At 37.6% G+C, this 19,716-nt stretch overlaps 1 protein-coding gene across 1 annotated transcript; it reads right to left on the bottom strand.

Annotated features, from left to right (window-relative positions):
• Positions 1 to 13,918: 13,918 nt before the first annotated feature.
• Positions 13,919 to 19,145, bottom strand: LOC115825979 (nuclear GTPase SLIP-GC-like). Its single transcript, XM_030789663.1, has 16 exons — positions 19,072 to 19,145; positions 18,766 to 18,988; positions 18,284 to 18,499; positions 18,004 to 18,198; positions 17,633 to 17,811; positions 17,429 to 17,474; positions 17,230 to 17,334; positions 17,056 to 17,146; positions 16,765 to 16,898; positions 16,494 to 16,670; positions 15,489 to 15,643; positions 15,275 to 15,404; positions 14,709 to 14,817; positions 14,465 to 14,598; positions 14,217 to 14,301; positions 13,919 to 13,994 (listed from the first exon to the last, which is right to left on the bottom strand). Exons 1-16 carry the CDS (start codon positions 19,143 to 19,145, stop codon positions 13,927 to 13,929), a joined length of 2,121 nt encoding a protein of 706 aa, XP_030645523.1. The 3' UTR covers positions 13,919 to 13,926.
• Between the last annotated feature and the right edge of the window lie 571 nt (positions 19,146 to 19,716).

A 19,716-nucleotide genomic window follows, 5' to 3' on the forward strand; every position in this document is an offset into this window, starting at 1 on the left:
GTAAATCCCCATGTGCAAATCACATAAAATGCCAGACTCCCTGCTATCCTACAGTTCAACTTTCGGTTTCTATACGCTACAGTTCGGCTTAGCGTCAGCTGAGCTCCGGTTCAGTAAGTCTGTCCGTTCTGTCCTGCTCGTCTCCACGAAGAATTGGCCCGGGCTCACCACTACGGAAGATCAGCGACGCTAAAAGACTTTCCCGGCATCGACTCGAAGTCTCGCTCACGGTCTCCTACTGGCAACCTCAAAACTCCGGTCTCTCATACCTGAACGTGGCTGGGCCTGCTCTTCTGCTTCCTCATCCCTTTTCTCTCCCTTCCTCACTACCCCTTTTTGTGTGTAAGTAACTCCACGAGAACATCACTCAGATAGTTCTTTTGGTTAAGCGTGCCTCTTCGTGATGAATGCGTTATGCTCGCGTAATTGTTCATTCATACATAGGCCTACTTTAGGTTATGGGGATACTGATATTGTCAACGGTCAGTTGTATGTCTTCTTGTGAGTAGTTGAGGTGCTGTTGTATGTGCGTGTGTAGCGGATGTGCCTTAAATCCACCTGATTTTCAGTTTATTCAACATTAGATTGATTCTGTGCCGTTTGAATTTGATCACTGTAATAAACGTGTACGTTCGTATTCCTACTCTTTGAGCATGTGATCAATTATTTCCAAGTTACTGAATGTGGTGATCAAGGAAGCTAGAGGTATAGAATTCGAAGAGTATTACTGTACTTGCTATTTTAATGCTATTATTTATTATATGTACAGCTCATGAAGAATTATTCTGAATAATTTGTAGGTTCCATGCTCAGAGCGATGAGCTATAAGTAGAGTTTTTCAGGATAACTGTAATTTCATTGGGTTTAGGTTCTGAAATAAGGTTGTGGTCACAGCTAAGTGATATTAGTATTAAGTCTAATATTCACAGAGGAGCATTAACCAGATTTTCCTCATACCATTGGCAGGACAGCTTAAAAGAATGATCTTAACCACTGTTTGCTCTAGAAAACGAAATCAAAATAGGACTCTTCCACTGAAACTTTCTTGTAGTTTTATTAATTGTTCACTCTGTTTGCTTATTTATTGAGTTAATTATATTTTGTGGATTAACAGGATTCATGCTTGGCTCATTCCCTCTTTAAGAATCCATGTATTTCTGTTTGGGTCGTGAAACAACTTCCCAGAAAAGTACAGTTTTTACTAATTCACAGTGTTAACAAAATAGAGAATGGAAAAAGTGAAAGACACCTCTCTGAATTATGCTCAACAACTGGGGTAGTATTACAGTTGCTTACTGTGTCTGGTGGAATTTCTATTTTTTTCCTGAAGAGCAGCTCATCAATGTCTGAGAACCGTTTATGATGCTTCAGCTTATCAAATGGTTTCCCAACAGCATCTTCTCCATACAGTGCTCGAATTTTCTCTCTGTGGTCTTTCTCTGTCTCATTAGCCTGGGGTTCCTGCAGCTCTTTCTCCCATTCCTATGAATATTTGATGTGAGCTTTGCATTTATATAGCATAGTGTTAACATACTGTTATTAGCCTGTACAAATATTATTAAACCATACATTTTTTCATGTTTGACATATAGATAGTGGATATTGACATATTAAATCATACATCATCTACCATTACAGCATTTAATGTTGTGAATAGTAAGTTATCTACACTCTTTCACTAATGCCTGTAGACTTATTATTTAAGTAGATATAAAAATAGAAAAAATAGAGTAAAGATGGTAATACTATAAATGTAAAGCTATGACTGCATGCCTGGGATTTTACCTCTTTTGGGATTAATTCAATCTCTGCTGTGTAATTGGAGGCTGATGGACTTGCTTCAATTTTTGTTATCACAGATGTGCATGCAGTAACACTTCCAGTGGGCAACAGATTTTCACCCAAGATGGTGTTTATCAAATAGCTCTTGCCAGCCCCTGTTCTTCCAATCACTCCTACAATAGCTTTTTTCTTAGTGTCCAATTTTTCAATTTTACTTCTGTGCTCAGAGAAAAGATATTTATATATATATATATGAGATGTTATTTCAGCGTATCTTTACACTGTAAACTGGATAGATTAGTAACAAGTTTTAGACATCCTCTTAATGTAATCATGCACTTACGTGATCTGATTGATGAAGTTCTTGTTGCTTAATTTATTAAGTTTTTCCTTGACACTTGCCATAACATGCTTTGCTTTTAGTTCAGTCTCCACTGTTGTACTCTCTTGAGACAGGTAAAAAAAAAAGAAAAAAAAAGTAGGACAAGGGGGAAAAGATGAGTGAAACACCTGTCAAGTAATATGACGTAGTTTGGGACAATTGGGGGAAACATCAAATGATATATAAACATCCAGTAATTCATAAGTACAACAGCTACACCTTGACTTCCAAACCATCTCAACACTTGTTGGAATGTTGTTGCATTGACCTGTATCTGGTAGGGTATTTGGTCACTCTTAAAGAAGGAAAGCCTTTTCAGAGAAAGTTCTGAAAAAAAGGAGGACATTTACTCCATATTTTGAGCTCTAGAATGTATCAAACACGTTCATCTGTATTTAAATCTTAAGAAGCCATCGAAGGCATCTGAGTTTATCCTAGCATCCGTGAAACCACTCCTGAATCCTTTCAGTGGGGTCTGAGAGGCGTGATGATCTTGGTATATTGGAAGACGCAGAAACACAGACTGTAGCATGGGGTGCCTATTGGCACTTTATGGTAGATATTAGTCTACCATGCATCTACCATTAGTATCGAGTTACACCCATGGAATGACTCATTCTATGAGTTGACTGATATAGTTTTTCAAGGACCAATAACAATGGCAATTATAAGTGATCAAGGGACAGATGACCAATATTTAAGACGAATATTCATTTGCAGTAGCCTTAATATAAAAATTGTCAAAGTTTAGTGTCAAAGTTTACACCTAGAGTAACACAAACTCCAACACAAAGCCTCCTTCAAATGGATCTGAGTGCAATACTTAGAGAAACACAGAACTTTTTGACGATTACACTGAAAAAAAAAAAGTGTATGAAACTCTCATAAGGTACAAATGTTGTCGGTACTTTATGAAATAAATGTGTAGGCTATGGTTCTAAAGGTAGGAAATCTACCAACATGTGCTATTTCAAGCAGCGAATCTGAGTGACGAAAAGCAGGGATATTTATCTGTTCAAATGTTGAGTGTAATTTTTGGAAATTCCCATTGCAAAAAAAATGAATAGCTGTGCATATGTTGTATGTATTCATTATATAAGCTGCGATGTCACACCTGCAAAATGAATAGATCTAAATTTAGAAACATCCACTCAACCTAGGCTGGACTATGGACTGAGCCAGTGGGGCCAGTGCCCCAGGGCCTTGGACTGCCAGGTAGCATCCAAGCTTCAGGCTGCAAGTGTGATCCAAGACTTCAAAGGAAGTTGAATGCCAGGGCCCGCCGTGCACACAGCGCAGGTGGACCACTGGGCCCCTGGGTACTTTAAGTGTGAGCTGACCACTAGGGCCCCTAGGCCCCTGGGGCTTAAAGCGTGATCTGACCACTAGGGCCTCTGGACATGAACTTTGGGCATGAACTTTGCCAACGAACTCATCCAATTAAATGCAGACTTGTTAATCCCACCAGGTTTTGATTTAGTCATAGTTTTTTGCCTGAATTATTTTTCTGTTTCAGTCACACTCTAAACATGTAATCTGAATTAGTGCTGTCAGCAAATATGCCCCTATTTACTTCTTCATGCAAATGAACTGATGTGATAACTGTGCATTCTCCCTGTCGCTGTTTCATATAGGTAAGAAACTCAAGGGCAATATACTGGAGTGGAGAGTTATGACCTGAAAATGATATGTGTTTGAGAGATACATGCGATGCAAAGGAATATGTATGCATATTTTTTCAATCATTGTTCAAATTGTGGTTCAAAATCAGATGAATTATCTGAAGACTATGATGTAAGAAAAACAGACAGACAGACAAAAAAAAACCCCAAAAAATACCAGAGATTATTCATGTCGGACAAGGAAAAGGTGCTTGGGGATATGAATGTGAACTTTGTGATATTGCAGAAACTGAAACTTTTTTCATTGTCTGGTGAGGGGACAGCTCACCTGCACTGAGAAGTCTTTTTTTTGTAGTGTTGTTCGAATCAAGTGAAGAGGAGGAATCATCATGGCTTCTTTTCAAATCTAAAAGCACCAGGAACATAATGGAATATACAGAGATATAAATATTGTTAAAAACATGGTCCATATTACAGTATTGTATGTTTTACAGCAATAAAATAAAAAATCACAACAATAACAATGGAACAATAAATATAGCAAATATAGCAATAAAAAATCACACAGGCCAGAAGTAGAATCCATAACAATAAGTATATACAGTTGATAATAAACAACTCAGTGTATTTACCTTGGTTACTCATTTGTAGAGGAATCAATATTGCATCTAAGGTGAAAAACAGAAATCAAATAGGAAGATTCCGATGTTGAGAAACAAATGAAGCTCAATAGTAAAATCAGATTATTCTGAGTGAAATTTACAGTTTTTGGAGGATTTCATTGGCTTATCATCCCTAGGAGGTTACAAATTAGGTCTGAAAAAGGAAGAAAATATTACACAGGGATAGGCTCCAGCACCCAGTAGGATAAGCACTAGCTAGGATAAGCGGCTAGAGTGAGTGATATTAAAAGATATTGTCACAGCCTGCACCTCCATTTTGGACTTTTAGTTTGATATGTCTTTGTGCTCTTGTTCTGTGTCTGTCTCCGCCCCTCACCTGTTCCTGTTTGTCTCATTTATTAACCTTGTTAATTTCTACCAATCATGCTTTGCCCTGTTGAGTTCTCCCTTGTATTTAAGCCCTAGTGTTTGCCTTGTCCTTTGTCTATCGTTGTTTGTGTATTTAGCACACTGTTACGCTGCACCTTTTTGTTATCGGTTTTGTTTTAGTTTGTATTTTGATCTTCATTTAAGTAAAGTCCTCCGTTTTGTCACCTTCATCGTTGTGTCCTTGCACTTGGGTCCTGCACCACTCCACCAGCGTGACAGAACGATAGACCTGTTGTTCTCTCTGCCAGTCCGTGTGTTTTGCCTTCTGTGATCAGGGGGGTATTTCAGAAAGCAGGTTTAGTGAAAACTCAGTTAGTTAACTCGGAGTAAGTAGTAAAGCTCCTAATAGAAGAGTCTTGTGGCTTCATTCTCCTTGCAAAACAAAGCCATAGGTCTCTTAGGAGGTTTACCACTTTCTCTAAGTTAACTAACTCTGAGTTTTCACTAAACCTGCTTTCTGAAATACCCCCCTGTAATTTTGACCGTGTTTACCTGGACCTGTTTTGGCCTTACGATTTGGATTTGTTTGCCCTCTGGATTTCTGGATTTGACCTTGGACTGGACACTGTTTTTGAGATTGGATTCTGATTTTTGTTTTGAATAAATCTTATTTTACTCGGTGGGTCTGCGATTGGGTCTTGGTCTGTCAAATCCTCACAGATATACTCTAAGCGAGGACACAAGACCTCAAAACTACGTGCAATGAGTAAAACGTAGTGGGCTATATGAGTCGTTATAAAAGTGCTGAGAATGGTAGGTAATCATCCAGCTAATTTCACAACTAAATACTCCAAAATTATTATTAAAAATAATTCCTCGAGCCATTTTATTAAGCTGTTTTGTACGTGTACCGCTCACTAGACAATGTGCATTAAACATTCAACAAAACCTTTACAGCAACACCAACTAAATATTTGTGCTCACCCAAAATTAGCTGAGAATGGCGTCCTCACCAAGCAATCTGCCGTCAACAACTACTTGACTGATAAATCAACACTTCGATATTTCAGCTTTTAAAGCCATACAAAAACAAAGGGGGGTGTGCGATACGTATGGTGCACAACAATATCGGCGTTTTGATTGGAGGAAATCTTTGCCCTTATTTCTATTATTTTAACACAGAAACCTGTCCAAGCGCCTCCCCCGATTCCGTGAGGCCACACGGATGCTTAACAGGAACACCAATCAACACATCTAACAAGAACTTGGTGCCAGTGGCTTTCAAAAAGGTAAAATGTTTTGAGTTTACACAGTGCAATGGTTCAGCCCTCATCAACAACTGTAAAATATTTATGAAGAGTAACTGACATGTAACATAAACAGATCAAAAATGAACTTGGTACTGTATGTGCTAGTTGCTTGTCATTTTACCAAGGGCTGTTATCTACGGTTATCTCTGGCATAGTAAAAGCATACTTTGAAAATATATCCTTCCATCTAAAGTGCGTTTGGACGTCGTCAAACAGAGAACGTGAAAGTGAAAAAATAAAGTAGTAATATTGTTTTTGCTTCACCAACGTTAGTAATGAGAAACAGACACGTTTCTAGATTAAGTTTCTCGTAAGTCAGTTAAAAAAAGAAAGTATATGTAAGAAATTAAATGTGGACATGCAGCTTCTTAATTGTGTACACATGAGAAAGTAAATTAGGCTACCTGGTCAAACAAATATGCTAATAAAATGATGCTGTAAAATGAAGATAACACCAGTATTCAATATGTGAGCAGAGTGCAGAGTGAAATAGTGCTAATGTTTTATCAGGCCAGTTCCATATTGTTCCTGAATCTGAATTAAATAAAGGGTCAGAGATCGTTAGCTGTAGCCATATTCAGATAATATTACAATCATCGTAATTTTCAAGGTAATACAATTAGTCATATATCACAAAAGGTTTGAAAGTGAAACATCAGCAGATTTTTCTATGAATTAAATTTTCTCTGTACACTCTCCTAGTCATAACTGGTTATAATACTCATGGCTTTTTACTGTCATGAGGAGATATTTATGTTTAAATATGACAATATTATAATATTATCCCCCTTCATGCAGAAAAATTCAAATCTTCACACACCTAGTCCATTACATGCACGTGACAATACCATTTTTCAAAACAAAACATGAATGCCTGCGTTTCACTTGGCTAAAATCAAACTTTCACTGTATGAGGTTTTTTGTTTGGATTGGACACGCCCAAAACTTCAGTTCTCCTGCCTATATTCCACAGCAAAGTGTTTTTTAACAAATGAAAGTGATCGTCTCTGCTTTTCCAGTAAATGAAAGTGAAATCAAACTCTACATGTCCCTAGCTGTGATGAAGCTTGTGACATTGCTGTAATCATAATTTTCTGGATAATACAATATATCACATTTATATATCATCCCACTGATATGATCCTACTTAATGTAGAAAATTTCAAATCATCACACACCCAGTCTATTACGTGCATGTGACAATAACATTTTCAAAACAAAACAAGAACAAACATTGTTCAAAGTACCCATTGATGAATTACACTGATATGATTGGCTGAAACCAAAACTTCGTTGTATGATACAGTTAACAATATTGTATGACACTGTAGTTACCTACAGCCGTTTGTGATCTCCAGCCTTGCAAACATGATTTGTACATATCTCAGATCAACTCTGCAGCCATTGCTTTACAACACTTAAGATAGACAAGGAAGTTTGAAGGCAAGGGGTTCTGAGGAAAAAATAGATTCTAGATAGAAGTGTTGGAATGGGAGTTTTTGAATGAGAGTTTTGACAATGCCAATACTCTTATGACACACACCAATTAAATCTTTTAAATTTTACCTGGAGAATGCACTGAGAACTCTCATTCATTTATTAATTTTCTAAGCCGGTTATCCTGATTAGGGTCATGGGGGTGCTGAGGACTATCCCAGCGCTCATTTGGCGAAAGGCAGGGAAACACCTTGGACAAGTCACCAGTCCATTGCAGGGCAGACACACAGACAAACACATTCACATCATCCACACAAAAATTCAGTATCTCCAATTCCCCTGACTTACATGTCTTTGGACTGTGGGAGGAAACCAAAGTTCCCAGAGGATACCTGCGCAGACATGGGGAAAACATGCAAACTCCAAACAGAAAGGACCCTGGCCACCCAGCCCAGAATCAAACCCAGAGCCCTGGGGAATCGCTACCCACGGCGCCACTGTGCCGCCCGCACTGGGAACTTGAAATTGTAGTTTTGTTATTCAGGGCACCTGTGCTCAGCCATTTACCACATAAACATGTCAGATAACAAAACAAATAAAAAAGTTATTTCTGTTATGCAGCTTAGATAATAAGGCCGAGCACCATCTCTGTTCTGCAACTTATACATCGATGTCTCCAGTTTTAATATTATGTGTAATAATCAGTAGCTAAGGAGGTGAGAAGCCTTTTGATTCTTCAGTTATAAAAATTTGACCAGAACACATCAGAAATTTTTCTGCCAGATGGGTCATGACCTTTATAAACCTCACTTTCATATCTCAGATGACATTTGTAAACAGTATGCTGAGATAACAGCCAGCACATTCAGATCAGGAAATTCACCATGCAACATCAGTCATACAGTCAGTCCAGATCAGAGGGAGTGTCACAATTTTGTAGATAGTACATGTGAGCACTGCTGCCCTCTACTGGTTTACTGATGTAACTATTAAACCCAGTACGGCATAGCTTAAGTGAAATGCCAGTGATGGTGAAATGTCTACCCTATAGGACTGCATGATTTGGGGAAACTACCTAATTGCGAATTTTCTGACAGATATTGCGATTACGGTTTGATTTGCTATATAATTTTTTAACGTCAGGTTTCAGTTCAATATTTACTGTGTAATAGATTTAAAATATGTGATGGAGCATTACCACTTGAGATACCATTAAAATATTAACTGCTCCATATTCTAATGCAAGGATGAGAGCTTAAAGATATGAATTCCTTCCAGCCGGGGTTTCCATTAGCCGCTAGTTAGGCCTCAGGTCAGAATGTCCTGTAATAACGCTAATACAAAATGTAGCTATAACCAAGGCTGTTCTTAAACAGGATATTTTATGTTTTGACAACGAAATAGCCTATTAACAGTATTGCAAGCTGCAAAGACACGTTGGACACAAGTCGGCAGCAGAGGACTTTCAGATGTTACAAGTTACAAATATTTTGTAACAGCCTACATTTTAGTGGCCTATGTTTGGGTTTTGCTCAGTTGTTACTGTTCATTAAATCGTCAGACTGATTTGAGGTCGTTGTCAGTCTATCGTCAACCTAGGTGTACATAGACTGTTACTGAAACGTGACCGTTAAGTTTTAAATTTGTCCGTGAAATAAATTCTTTCACCGAACTGTCAAGATAATATCCTAGCTGAAACCCTGCTTCCAACATGTAGGCTGTTTATTTCATTTTTAATTGGCATAAAACTTAGAACAATTATCACAAAAGCTGTGACTCTGTTAAGTTAAATAAATAAAGTGATGATAATAATAATGATTAAAAAATTATCCGACGTTGCTTATGGCTCAGAGGATGCCATTTTTCCGCGCCAAGAATAAAATGTTTTCTTTGAGTATCAGATGTTTGTTGTTGGTGGGCGTATACGCAGTCGCCTTGGGTCACTTCTGATTGTTGAACGTGACCGGTACGCTAGGAGCACAGCACTTCTGATTGGTGAGCATGACTGTCACACAAAGAGGACTGCATGAATTTGCAAAACCATTGACGCGACAATTTAAACCCTGTGTCAGACGCGCTGCGTAACATCCGAAATCGCCGCCTTTTGCGATTTGCTAATAGTATTGTTTCAAATCGCGATTTCGATTTGAAATTGATTAATCGTTCATCCCTACTACACTGTAAGGACGGCTTTGAGGCATTTAACAGCTTCTCCAGCAGTATTTCAGTGTGTCACATTTTCAGTCTTTGAATGGACAAAAACCACACCCACAGTGTCATGCAAAGCTATTTGCACAAAGAGTGGCAAAGGAGCAATTAGTGACAATATTTAAGTCTATTCCTTTTCTACTTTTTCCTCAATAAAAGACACAAAGCATTTAAAAACATTCAGTTACATGGCTACAATAAGGACTAACTGTACGTTCACACTGAGAGTGAAATGCTGAAATTTTACTTAGAATTGTTCACATGTTAGCACTTAGCAGGACCACAAAAGTCACACCACACAAATGGCTTTTAATTAGTTTATTTCATTCGTTTATTTTGTGACCAAACACATCATTATAATTGTTCATTTCTGTCCTTAACTGAGCGGTTTCGGCTGTGTGTGAACGTACAGTAAGACAACTTGAGAGGAAAGCAGCTCTGGTTTCTCCTATAAATATGGGTATAATCACAAAATTATGTTGATTTAAAGTTTTTGGACATAAAGCATTACTGTAACCTGATTACAGTACATAAATAAAACATTACAATTTATAAACCAAGACAACAGACACCTATTCATGCAGTACATATTGTAATTCATGTATTTTGAAATTGATCAGTTTATCATTTTCCTAGGATTTGTATTACTGAAGAAGAGGCTCAAACTCTGCCTGTGTCCAGCTGAGATGAATCTTGTACTCTTAATGAAACTATAAAGTGTTTACAGAAAATTCAGCTTTGACAGATGGCCTTTGTAAACATTGTACTGGCATAGCAGCCAGCACAGGTATAGTTGCAGCATTATAGATTAAGATTTTTGAAAGTGTCCAAGCTTGTAACTGTAGTCAGATCCTTATGACATTGCTGAAATCTTAATTTTCTGGATAATACAATATATCACATTTATATATCCCACTGATATTATCCCACTTCATGTAGAAAACTTCGAATCTTCACCCACCCAGTTTGTTACATTCACGTGACAATACCATTTTCAAAACAAAACAACTGTCCAAAACAGTGTCCAAAGTACCCATAGATTAATTACACTGATATGATTGGCTGAAACCTAGACTTCACTGTACAATTCATTTAACAAAAATATATGACGCTGTAGTTAGCTATAGCCGTTTGTGATCTCCAACCTTGCAAGCATGATTTGTACATATTTCAAATCAGCTCTGAATTTATTGTTACAATACTTAAGACAGACAGGGAAGTCTGAGGGCAAGTGGATTTGATTACAAAATAGCCTCTAGAGGGAGGTGTTAGAATGAGAGTTTGACCATTGGACAATGGCAATACTGTTACAGCACACACCAATTAAATCTTTTGAATTTTAACAAAACACTGATAAAAGTAAATCAACAGCTCTGTGTAAATGTTGTAGACCTTTATTCTCAATGCAAACTACTAAACTCTGTTTGCTCACCAGTTCTCCACAGAATCAAAATTTGTGAAGTCATTTGTGAAGTTTGTGAAGCTGACCAGGTCATTTGGGAATGGAAGAAAAATCAATAGTTTCAGCCAGAGTGAAAAAGCTGTATGGTATTCAGAACTGCTAGTGCTTATAAGTACAGTGGACTCAGCCACTGTCGGTGTGACAACAGTGTACTGGGTTAGGTTAAAGAGTGACGACTTGAACAAGGGGGTTCTTTGTACTGCAGCTAGTTACAGCAACATCCTACTCAAACCAGAATTGCGTGTTCTGAGCATGTCAGTGTTTCTCAGGAAATTATTTAGCTGCATATAGGCATTTAGCTTGTGGAACAAGTCAATACAGTGTTGGCATTAATAAAATGAATAGTCATCCATACAACTCACAAAGCCATGTATTTAAATGTATATTCTCTCTCTCTCTCTCTCTCTCTCTCTCTCTCTCTCATATTTAGCTTCCTTTACAGGTACAAAAAATGCATGAAGTTCCAGTACATTCCCGAGTACCATCTGCATGTGAATGGTGTTATGGCAGTGTCTGACACCTCCAGCACGCCCAGTAGACATGGGGGAGATACAGTGAGAAGCCCACGGCCAGTCACTCCACAGCAGGAGCCTCCAATGGTCCTGAATGGGACAAAGGGAGAAAGTGGAGAGGGAGAGGATAGGAATGTATCTTGTATGCATGTGTGTGTGCGTGGATGCATGTGTGTTTCTACTGCAGCTTCATGCAGCCCTGTTTGACGTTCATAATATCTTCTTTGAAATGCCCTTGGTGGAGCAGTTGGCTCTTCTACAGCAGGACAGAGAGTTACGCACAGAGAGGAAGCTCAGAGAGATGATAATGTGAACAAGGCTGTGTATCTGCCACTCATCCTCTGTGGTCAGTCATTCAAACCAGGAGAAACCTTGTTCTGCCATTACGTTAGCTAGAGGTGTTTTACACAGATATGAATTTGCAGAAGAACTTATTTTGCTACGATCCCTTTGAAAATGCAAGCAGGTAGCACAGTTCTGAATTCCATACAAATGTGATTGCGCGTTGACTTCCATGATATTACGTTTTGTGACTGGGTTTGTGATTGACATTAAAAAGCCAGGAGCCCCAAGGATAAAGTGACCCTGTCAGCTGCGACCCAAAAGTCACTGGACAGGAAAAAGGTGAGATGATGTGTGACCTCATTTAATAGAAACTATATGGTGCATAAAAACTGTAACATCAAATGTTGAGTGTTGGCAGAGGTCCATCATAGCTGAATTGAACAACACATACTAGACATCTACAGATCACAGTTTTGTAGACTTCTAGCAGCTTTCTGGACATGTGAAGAAAACAATGTGAGATACCATAGTGTGATTATTAGCAATACTTCAAAATTATAGAGCTGAAATAACTGGTCATAAATCAATTCAATAAACATATTTATTGCATTTGTAAGGCTGCTTTTAAAGGACACATTGACAAGTAATGTGAACAATTTGACATTAATGAACATTTGAATATTAAATAGATGTACCCATTGCAGAATGTCTTCCTCAGGCATGTGGTAAGACAGCGTTATTAAAAACATAATACCTCATTAAATGTACATTAGAAGACACCATTACATACAATGTGCAAGGGCTTTTGTGAGTATTATCACAGTTATTAAATGAAATGATGTGAAGGTAATGAAATGATTGTCATATTTGATTTTATTTGTTTTTCTGTACTATTTATGAGCATGATGCTTTGTTGAGCCAATATTTATTAACAGGTAGTTGGTTTTGCCAATAGCAAAGAGAAATTATTTCACACTTTTGAGTGCTGAGCATCCAAAATCCAAAAAAAGTGAAACTACTTTAAATCTATCTGATGCAGGAAGTGTGTAAAATTATCTTGGGCAGTTTGTGACTAGTTACATTTTCCACATCCCACAACAGTTTGATGTACACTAAATTTCTATTGCCCCACATGGCAATACACTACTGCTTTATTATTAATTGTACCAAAAACTACACGGCTCATGCTTAAAGTGATGTAACTAAACAACCCTGATATGTCAAATGTTACTGAAATATAAATCAACTATGTAGGAAATAAGGACAGCATGGCGGTGCAGTGGTTAGCGCTGTCGCCTCACAGTAAGGTCTTGGGTGTGATTCCTGGCCACGTGGGCAGGGTTCTACCTGTGTTCTCCCCGTGTCTACATGGGTTTCTGCTGGGAGGTTTCCTCCCACAGTCCAAAGACATGTAAGTTAGGTAAACTGGAAATACTAAAAATTGCCCTTAGTTGTGAATGTGTGTCTGTATGCCTGCCCTGCAATGGACTGGCGACCTGCCATTTGCCCAATGAGCGCTGGGATAGGCTCCAGTACCCTGCGACCCTAATTAGGATAAGCGGCTTGGAAAATGAATGAAAAAAAATGAATATAGGAAATAGTGCAACACAAGTTTAGACTATACAAGTTACAAATAAGCACAAAGAGCAATGATTCATCTACATATACTCTAAATCTGACTGCAATTAGACTGCAATTAAGACTTACAAAGACCATGGAATAGTTCACAAACACTTTCAAAATGTACATCGATTAAACATTGAAATAATAATTATGAACTGTGTAAGACATCACATTCATCATATAGGTGGATAGAAATACAGGTAGATAGAAATACTGTTAAGACAACAGCTACCCCCCAAAAAAACAGTATTTGTAGGTGTAGGAGAGCATCTCCTGCGATGATTATTTCTATCACCATCACTTATGATGATCTAAATTTGGCTTTGATTCAACACAGCATCAGAAAGCATCTTCACATCCTGAAATTCCTTAGATACATCTGTAACACAGCAACACAAGACAAATAGCAAAACATCTAGGTATCTGTTGCCAGCAAGAGGTACTTGAAACCTTGTAATATCATTACATTTTGAGAAAACATATAGAGATTTTGAAGAGACTCCAGGCATACACACAATCTGGTGTACTGGATAACAAAATTCACAGGTCCTCATACCTGTGTGATAGATTATGTATAAGATGTTTCTGGTTTGTAACTTACTCAGGTTGTGTAAGGTGTTGGACTTGATGAGTGACTGATCCATAGCTTTCTTTAGCTCCGCTCTCAGCTTATTCTCAATATGGACCTTACAGAAGAAAATGGAAAACAATTAGAACTAGCAGTTACTTATATTTTTCATATGTATATATTTCATATATATAAGTCAGATTAGATCCAATTTCAATGGATCCTTTCCATCATTACACAAAATAATCATTCTTGAATTGTGCTCATAAAAATGACCAAACCATCAGGTTTTTGAACAACTTCAGCATCTCATTCTTTGCATGTTTGAACATGGTCCCGTTCGATGACTCAATATGCTCTGTCAGTGTGTCCTGCATCTTCCTCATAGATCCCTTTCCAACAATGAATGCTGCATCTAGAAAAAGCAATATTTTTTTCTCAACAATGACACTGGCTGTAGTATTACTTTGTATTTGCTTGCGATCACAACAAAATCAGTGAAATCATATAACAATTAATCATTACCTTGATAGCAGGAAATCATGCTGTTTTTCAGGGATTCTTTGAGTACTGCATACATTTTCTTTTTCTCTACAACAACTGATAGCTTGAGCTGGTCCTTAAGCTTGGTTTCCTGTTTCAAGTTTTGAGAACAACACCAATAACATTCATTCATTCATTCTTTCACTCATTTTCTAAGCTGCTTATCCTAATTAGGGGGTCGCTGAAGCCTATCCCAGCGCTTATTGGGCAAAAGGCAGGGAAACATCCTTGACAGGTTGCCCGTCCATCACAGACACCAATTAACAGTAACAATAAAAGTGTGAAATTGTTCAAACTCCACCAAAAAATAACTAGTATTACAGAAGCAATAATTTATCTTAGTTGTTGGAGAATTAAAGCTAAGAAGTATTTGAATTAAACAGCTAGACATAAAGAAAAGTGTTCAAACAGATTGATTTCTTTAATTGTCTGGACCTTGATAATGTTTTCCAATGTGTTGTATGTTACCAGAGGGAGTTATTCTTTTACAATATATTTCACAATATGAAAAAAAATAAGTAGCTGTCATTGATTTGTCTCAGAATTACCTCAGATTTGAGGAAATTCAGAATGTGATTCAACACTGCAGTGTCCCCATAGTCCTCAGTTCTTTTGCTTGAGATGATGCTGAACTCATCAATCCTCTCATACACTGATTGGCCAGTTTTTCCACTCACACTGCAATCATTACAATGCATCAGTGTGGAACTGTGAAGCAGGGTTTAAATTAGAAACATTTCAAACTGTGATAACAAAACGTACTGAAAAAAGAGGTCGAACTTATCGTTGATGTGGTTGTACAGGTATGTAGCCAAACACTGGTTCAGGTCTGTTTCTCCCTGCTTTGACCTGAAATAGCCTTCATTCCTGCATAAGGCCCTCAGAGTCCTGTGGTATCCTCTGCCATCTTTCCTTGTCTGAATACAGACAAAATATATATGTGTTTAAAAAACTGTCATCACAGCACTGAGAGACAGTAAATCCAAAGCAATGAAATCTGATACACACAAGATAACATGAGAAAGTAGCCATCAGAAGCGCTCATCCATTGGCATTTACCATAATTTATTTGATTTGGGTGTCCTCTGAATGATAAACACAAAATATTACAAATCCTAAATGAGTTGTTACTATAACACAATACCAGTGATCACAATTTTGGTGCATTTTTTTTTTTTTTGCAATTTCAGATTAGGGTCTTCTAAATAGGCCCATGGCACTACCTGCTGTTGGGAGGGGAGAATTTCTCAGCATGTTTGTGAGGAAACCTTTCAGGGATGCTGTGAAAAAATCATACCAATAGTCAAGTGATTCACCAGTGGGACAGGCTTACTTCTGGTGCTCAACATATTTGTGTAAAATTTGATTTGCCCTTGTAGAAGTGGTTCTATTCCTTTGCAAAATGAGGGGTATTTAAAACCTATGCTTTATTTGTTTGTGAAGATTTTTTGTGCTTATAAAGCATGTTTTATTTCTTTGTGAAATGTGACGTATTGGAAAACTTATTAAGAATAGCACTGATCTTCCAGCAATAGGTACATTCCCAGGTATTCCCATTAACTGCACACAAGTGAAGAAATGGGTTCCATAACAGTGTACACTTCAAAAGCTTTTTTAGAATTTTGTATTTGTTTGTGTTGTTGAAGAGCCAAAAATCCTCAGATGAGATACATTAAGGAGCCATGTTGTAATGCAATGAAACTGGCTAATGTCCAATGAATGTGAAAACTTCTGATAGCCACTGTAAATAGAATATATATTGCTTACCGGTGCTATCACTTTTTTCACTGCGAGATCAAGACATGACTTTTCTGATTCTAGGACTCCCTCTGAAAGGCACAGGTCTAGTTCACTCAAGACATGTTGCAGATATTCCTGTATGCCTTCAAGCTCTTTCTGCAGTTTCTTGTCCAAGACATTGGACAGAATGGTGTTGTCTTGCATCTGAAACATACACAGGAGAACCAGCCAAGCAATGCAAATCATGAAGAAGAGACTGTTTCACTAAGGAAATATTTTCCTCTATAGTAAGGCATACCATCACCCTGCTGTTATCGCCGTATGCCTGAATCAAGGACAAGACTCCGAGGGCTCCATCGAAATAATGTTTGGTCACTTCCTTTGTGTGACTGCTGTTCAGACCTCTCAGCATTTCTCTAAGTCGTGGTATTTCTACAATTTATTATCACAATAGAGATAATATCAGTTTCACTGATATGAACAATCCATGATTTATTGTCTTTACAAATCACGCGTTTCAGAAAAGTACATGTTCATTTTTTGCAGATAGATGCTTATGAAACGGTTGTGTGATGTTAATGCACCGTACCTGTGTCTTCTTGTTTGAGCACTGGATTATCTTTGGTGAATTCTGCCGAACTTACAGTGAGCACTTGAAAGTTTTCATCGCTGAAATGTTTCTAGAGAGAAAAGGCTGAGTTATCACAGTTATCGTCATCAAAATGTTTAGAAATGTCATAGCATATTAATTAACCAAACATACCTTGATTTGACATTGTTTTGCAAATCTCTGTCTCACAAGGTTCTTGGCTTTGTCATTTCTGTGCAAAATACAAGCCCGCTTTTTCTTGTCCTCGTACTTAGAATCCTGGAAAATAATATTAAACAGCATTCTCAACTTTATTTAAACTAAGGTGTTTATCTGTTTATCAATTCCACTGAAATTATCTCATTTTTCTTACCTGATCTGATGGGATTCCTAGGTCTTCATCTTTTAGCTTGCATGATCTGCGGTTCAAAGACGTTTTTTAGTTGAATTAAAAAAAAGAAAACTTTTTAGATCAGTGTATGCTTTTCAAAGTCCATGCTTAACATTTTTTAAAATAAAAAAAAAACTGCTGTTTTATTTGAACAAAAACTGAAAGTAGTGATAAGTGTTCGGTAACCTCATGTAGTACTGCGTGTCAAGATCATCAGACTTGGTACAGATGAAGGTGATGCTGGTGCATTCTCCTCCTTGTGCAAGGTCTGTCAGGCTGCTGTTAAGAATGTCCCAGGCTGCCTTCTCAGAGCCAGCTCTGTTAATTTCACTGACGACCCATACACAGGAACAATTTGGCAAACTCTTAAGGAAAAAAAATGGAAGTACAGGTTTTGTCTGTTAGATAAATCAATTAATCAATCAATTATTTCAAAGTCTGTAAATTCGTTGGTCAGAAAAGAAGTACATGCCCAGAACAGTAGCAAAGTGGTTCAACTGCTAAATAATTGAAAGGAAAGTTCATTAAAGATGTAAGAGAATAAGTACATCAATTACCTTTTTCCACATCTCATCTCTGCTCTTGTTGTAGTCTCCAGTTCCAGGAAGATCAAGCAAAGTAATGTGTTCCAGCGTATCTTTGCAGTTTGGCACCTTAATTGTCACACACTTCACCACTGGCCAGAAACACTCACCAGGTTTCAACTCATCATGTTGAATGTAACAGCCAATCGCATCAAAGAGTTCTGCAGCCTGTTAAGATACCATTTAAATTATATTCACTAGTTTATCAAGGTGTCTACTTCATTTCAGACCATCAGAAAATAGTGTCACTTACGGTGTCATATGAAAGTGTTTTTGTGCATGACATCAGAAACTCTGGAATATCTGAAAAACGGTCATCTTTTACAAGCTCGTCAAAATCCTCCATTTCAGCATCTTCTCCATACAGAGCGATGAGCTTGTCTTTTGATGCACTAACCAGATCATCATTCCTTTCCTCTTTGTCATCTGATAAAATATCTAAGATGCTCTTCAGCTCCCCCTCCCAGTCCTACACAGGCATAAAATTAGTCAGATTAAAACAACAAGGGTAACAGCTGAGAGCAGCATGGTCTTTTTTTTTTACCAGCCCCCCTCTTATTGGTTGATGAAACAGTCCTCAAGGGCAAATCAGACTGAGACAGCAGAAACAAATCTGAGCCATGTGCTTGAACTTGCAAAGGATAGTTTCGTCATGAACACTGAACTAGAAGAAGAAGAAGTAGAAGTACATTCTTTTTATAGCGGTAAAATGGAAAGGAACTATGTTTTAGGCACCTTTTTTGAAATGAAGTCAATCTCAGCTGTGTAGCTGGAATTGGTCATATTGGCCTCCACTTGTATGATGACTGATGTGCAAGCACAAATGGTCCCAGAGGGCAACAACATCTTCTCACCCAGAATGGCATTGATCAAGGAGCTCTTTCCAGATCCTGTCTTTCCAAAAACTCCAACGACTGTTTTCTTCTTACAGTGTTTGTCTAGATCTGAAATGATGTTCCTGTATAGAGTGATATTTATAATTAGCTGAACATTTACCAAATTATGATCTCTGTCTTCTTAAGAGGGTTAACAGGGACTTACATGATGTAATTTAAGAATTCTCTGTTAGATGACTTGTCCAATTCTCCTCTGAGTTTGTCTTGAACTCTCTCCATTATCAGCTTTGTCTTTCTCATGGCTTTAATCTCTGTAAGAGTATAATTCAAAAGTGGATGAAAGGACTTAGTACTGATCACTCTGACCTGCAAAACATCCGATGAGATATGAATACTCACTTTGAAGGATGAAGTGGTAGAAGATTTGAAAACAAAGGGCTGACTAAAATGTTCAAATTATGCAACAGCAGCAATATAAACCAAATGATAATTTTAATGAAATATGTCTTACCTGGCCTGTCTGTATCAGAATAAAATCTTTTATTTGTTTGCTTGGAATCATAGTTGGAGGTGGAAGTAGCATTGTAAGCTCTCTTAACACCTAAGAATGAAAAGTTGACCGTTACCCTTCATATCAGTAATTGTTCTTCTTCAAGAGAGAGAGAGATCACACTACAGATAAGAATAAGCTAAGATTTCAGTTAAGCAAACAAGATGAATAAATAAAATTACCTTTTGTAGTCATGTTCGTAAGAATGGTCCTAGAGTAATAACTCTAAACCTCTGTTGAGAGGAAAAGTCAACCATTAAAATTAAACAAAAGTTAGCATATTATATTACGAAAATTACC

Source organism: Chanos chanos, chromosome 13 (assembly GCF_902362185.1).
Source record: "Chanos chanos chromosome 13, fChaCha1.1, whole genome shotgun sequence".
In the NCBI taxonomy this organism is placed as follows: domain Eukaryota; kingdom Metazoa; phylum Chordata; class Actinopteri; order Gonorynchiformes; family Chanidae; genus Chanos; species Chanos chanos.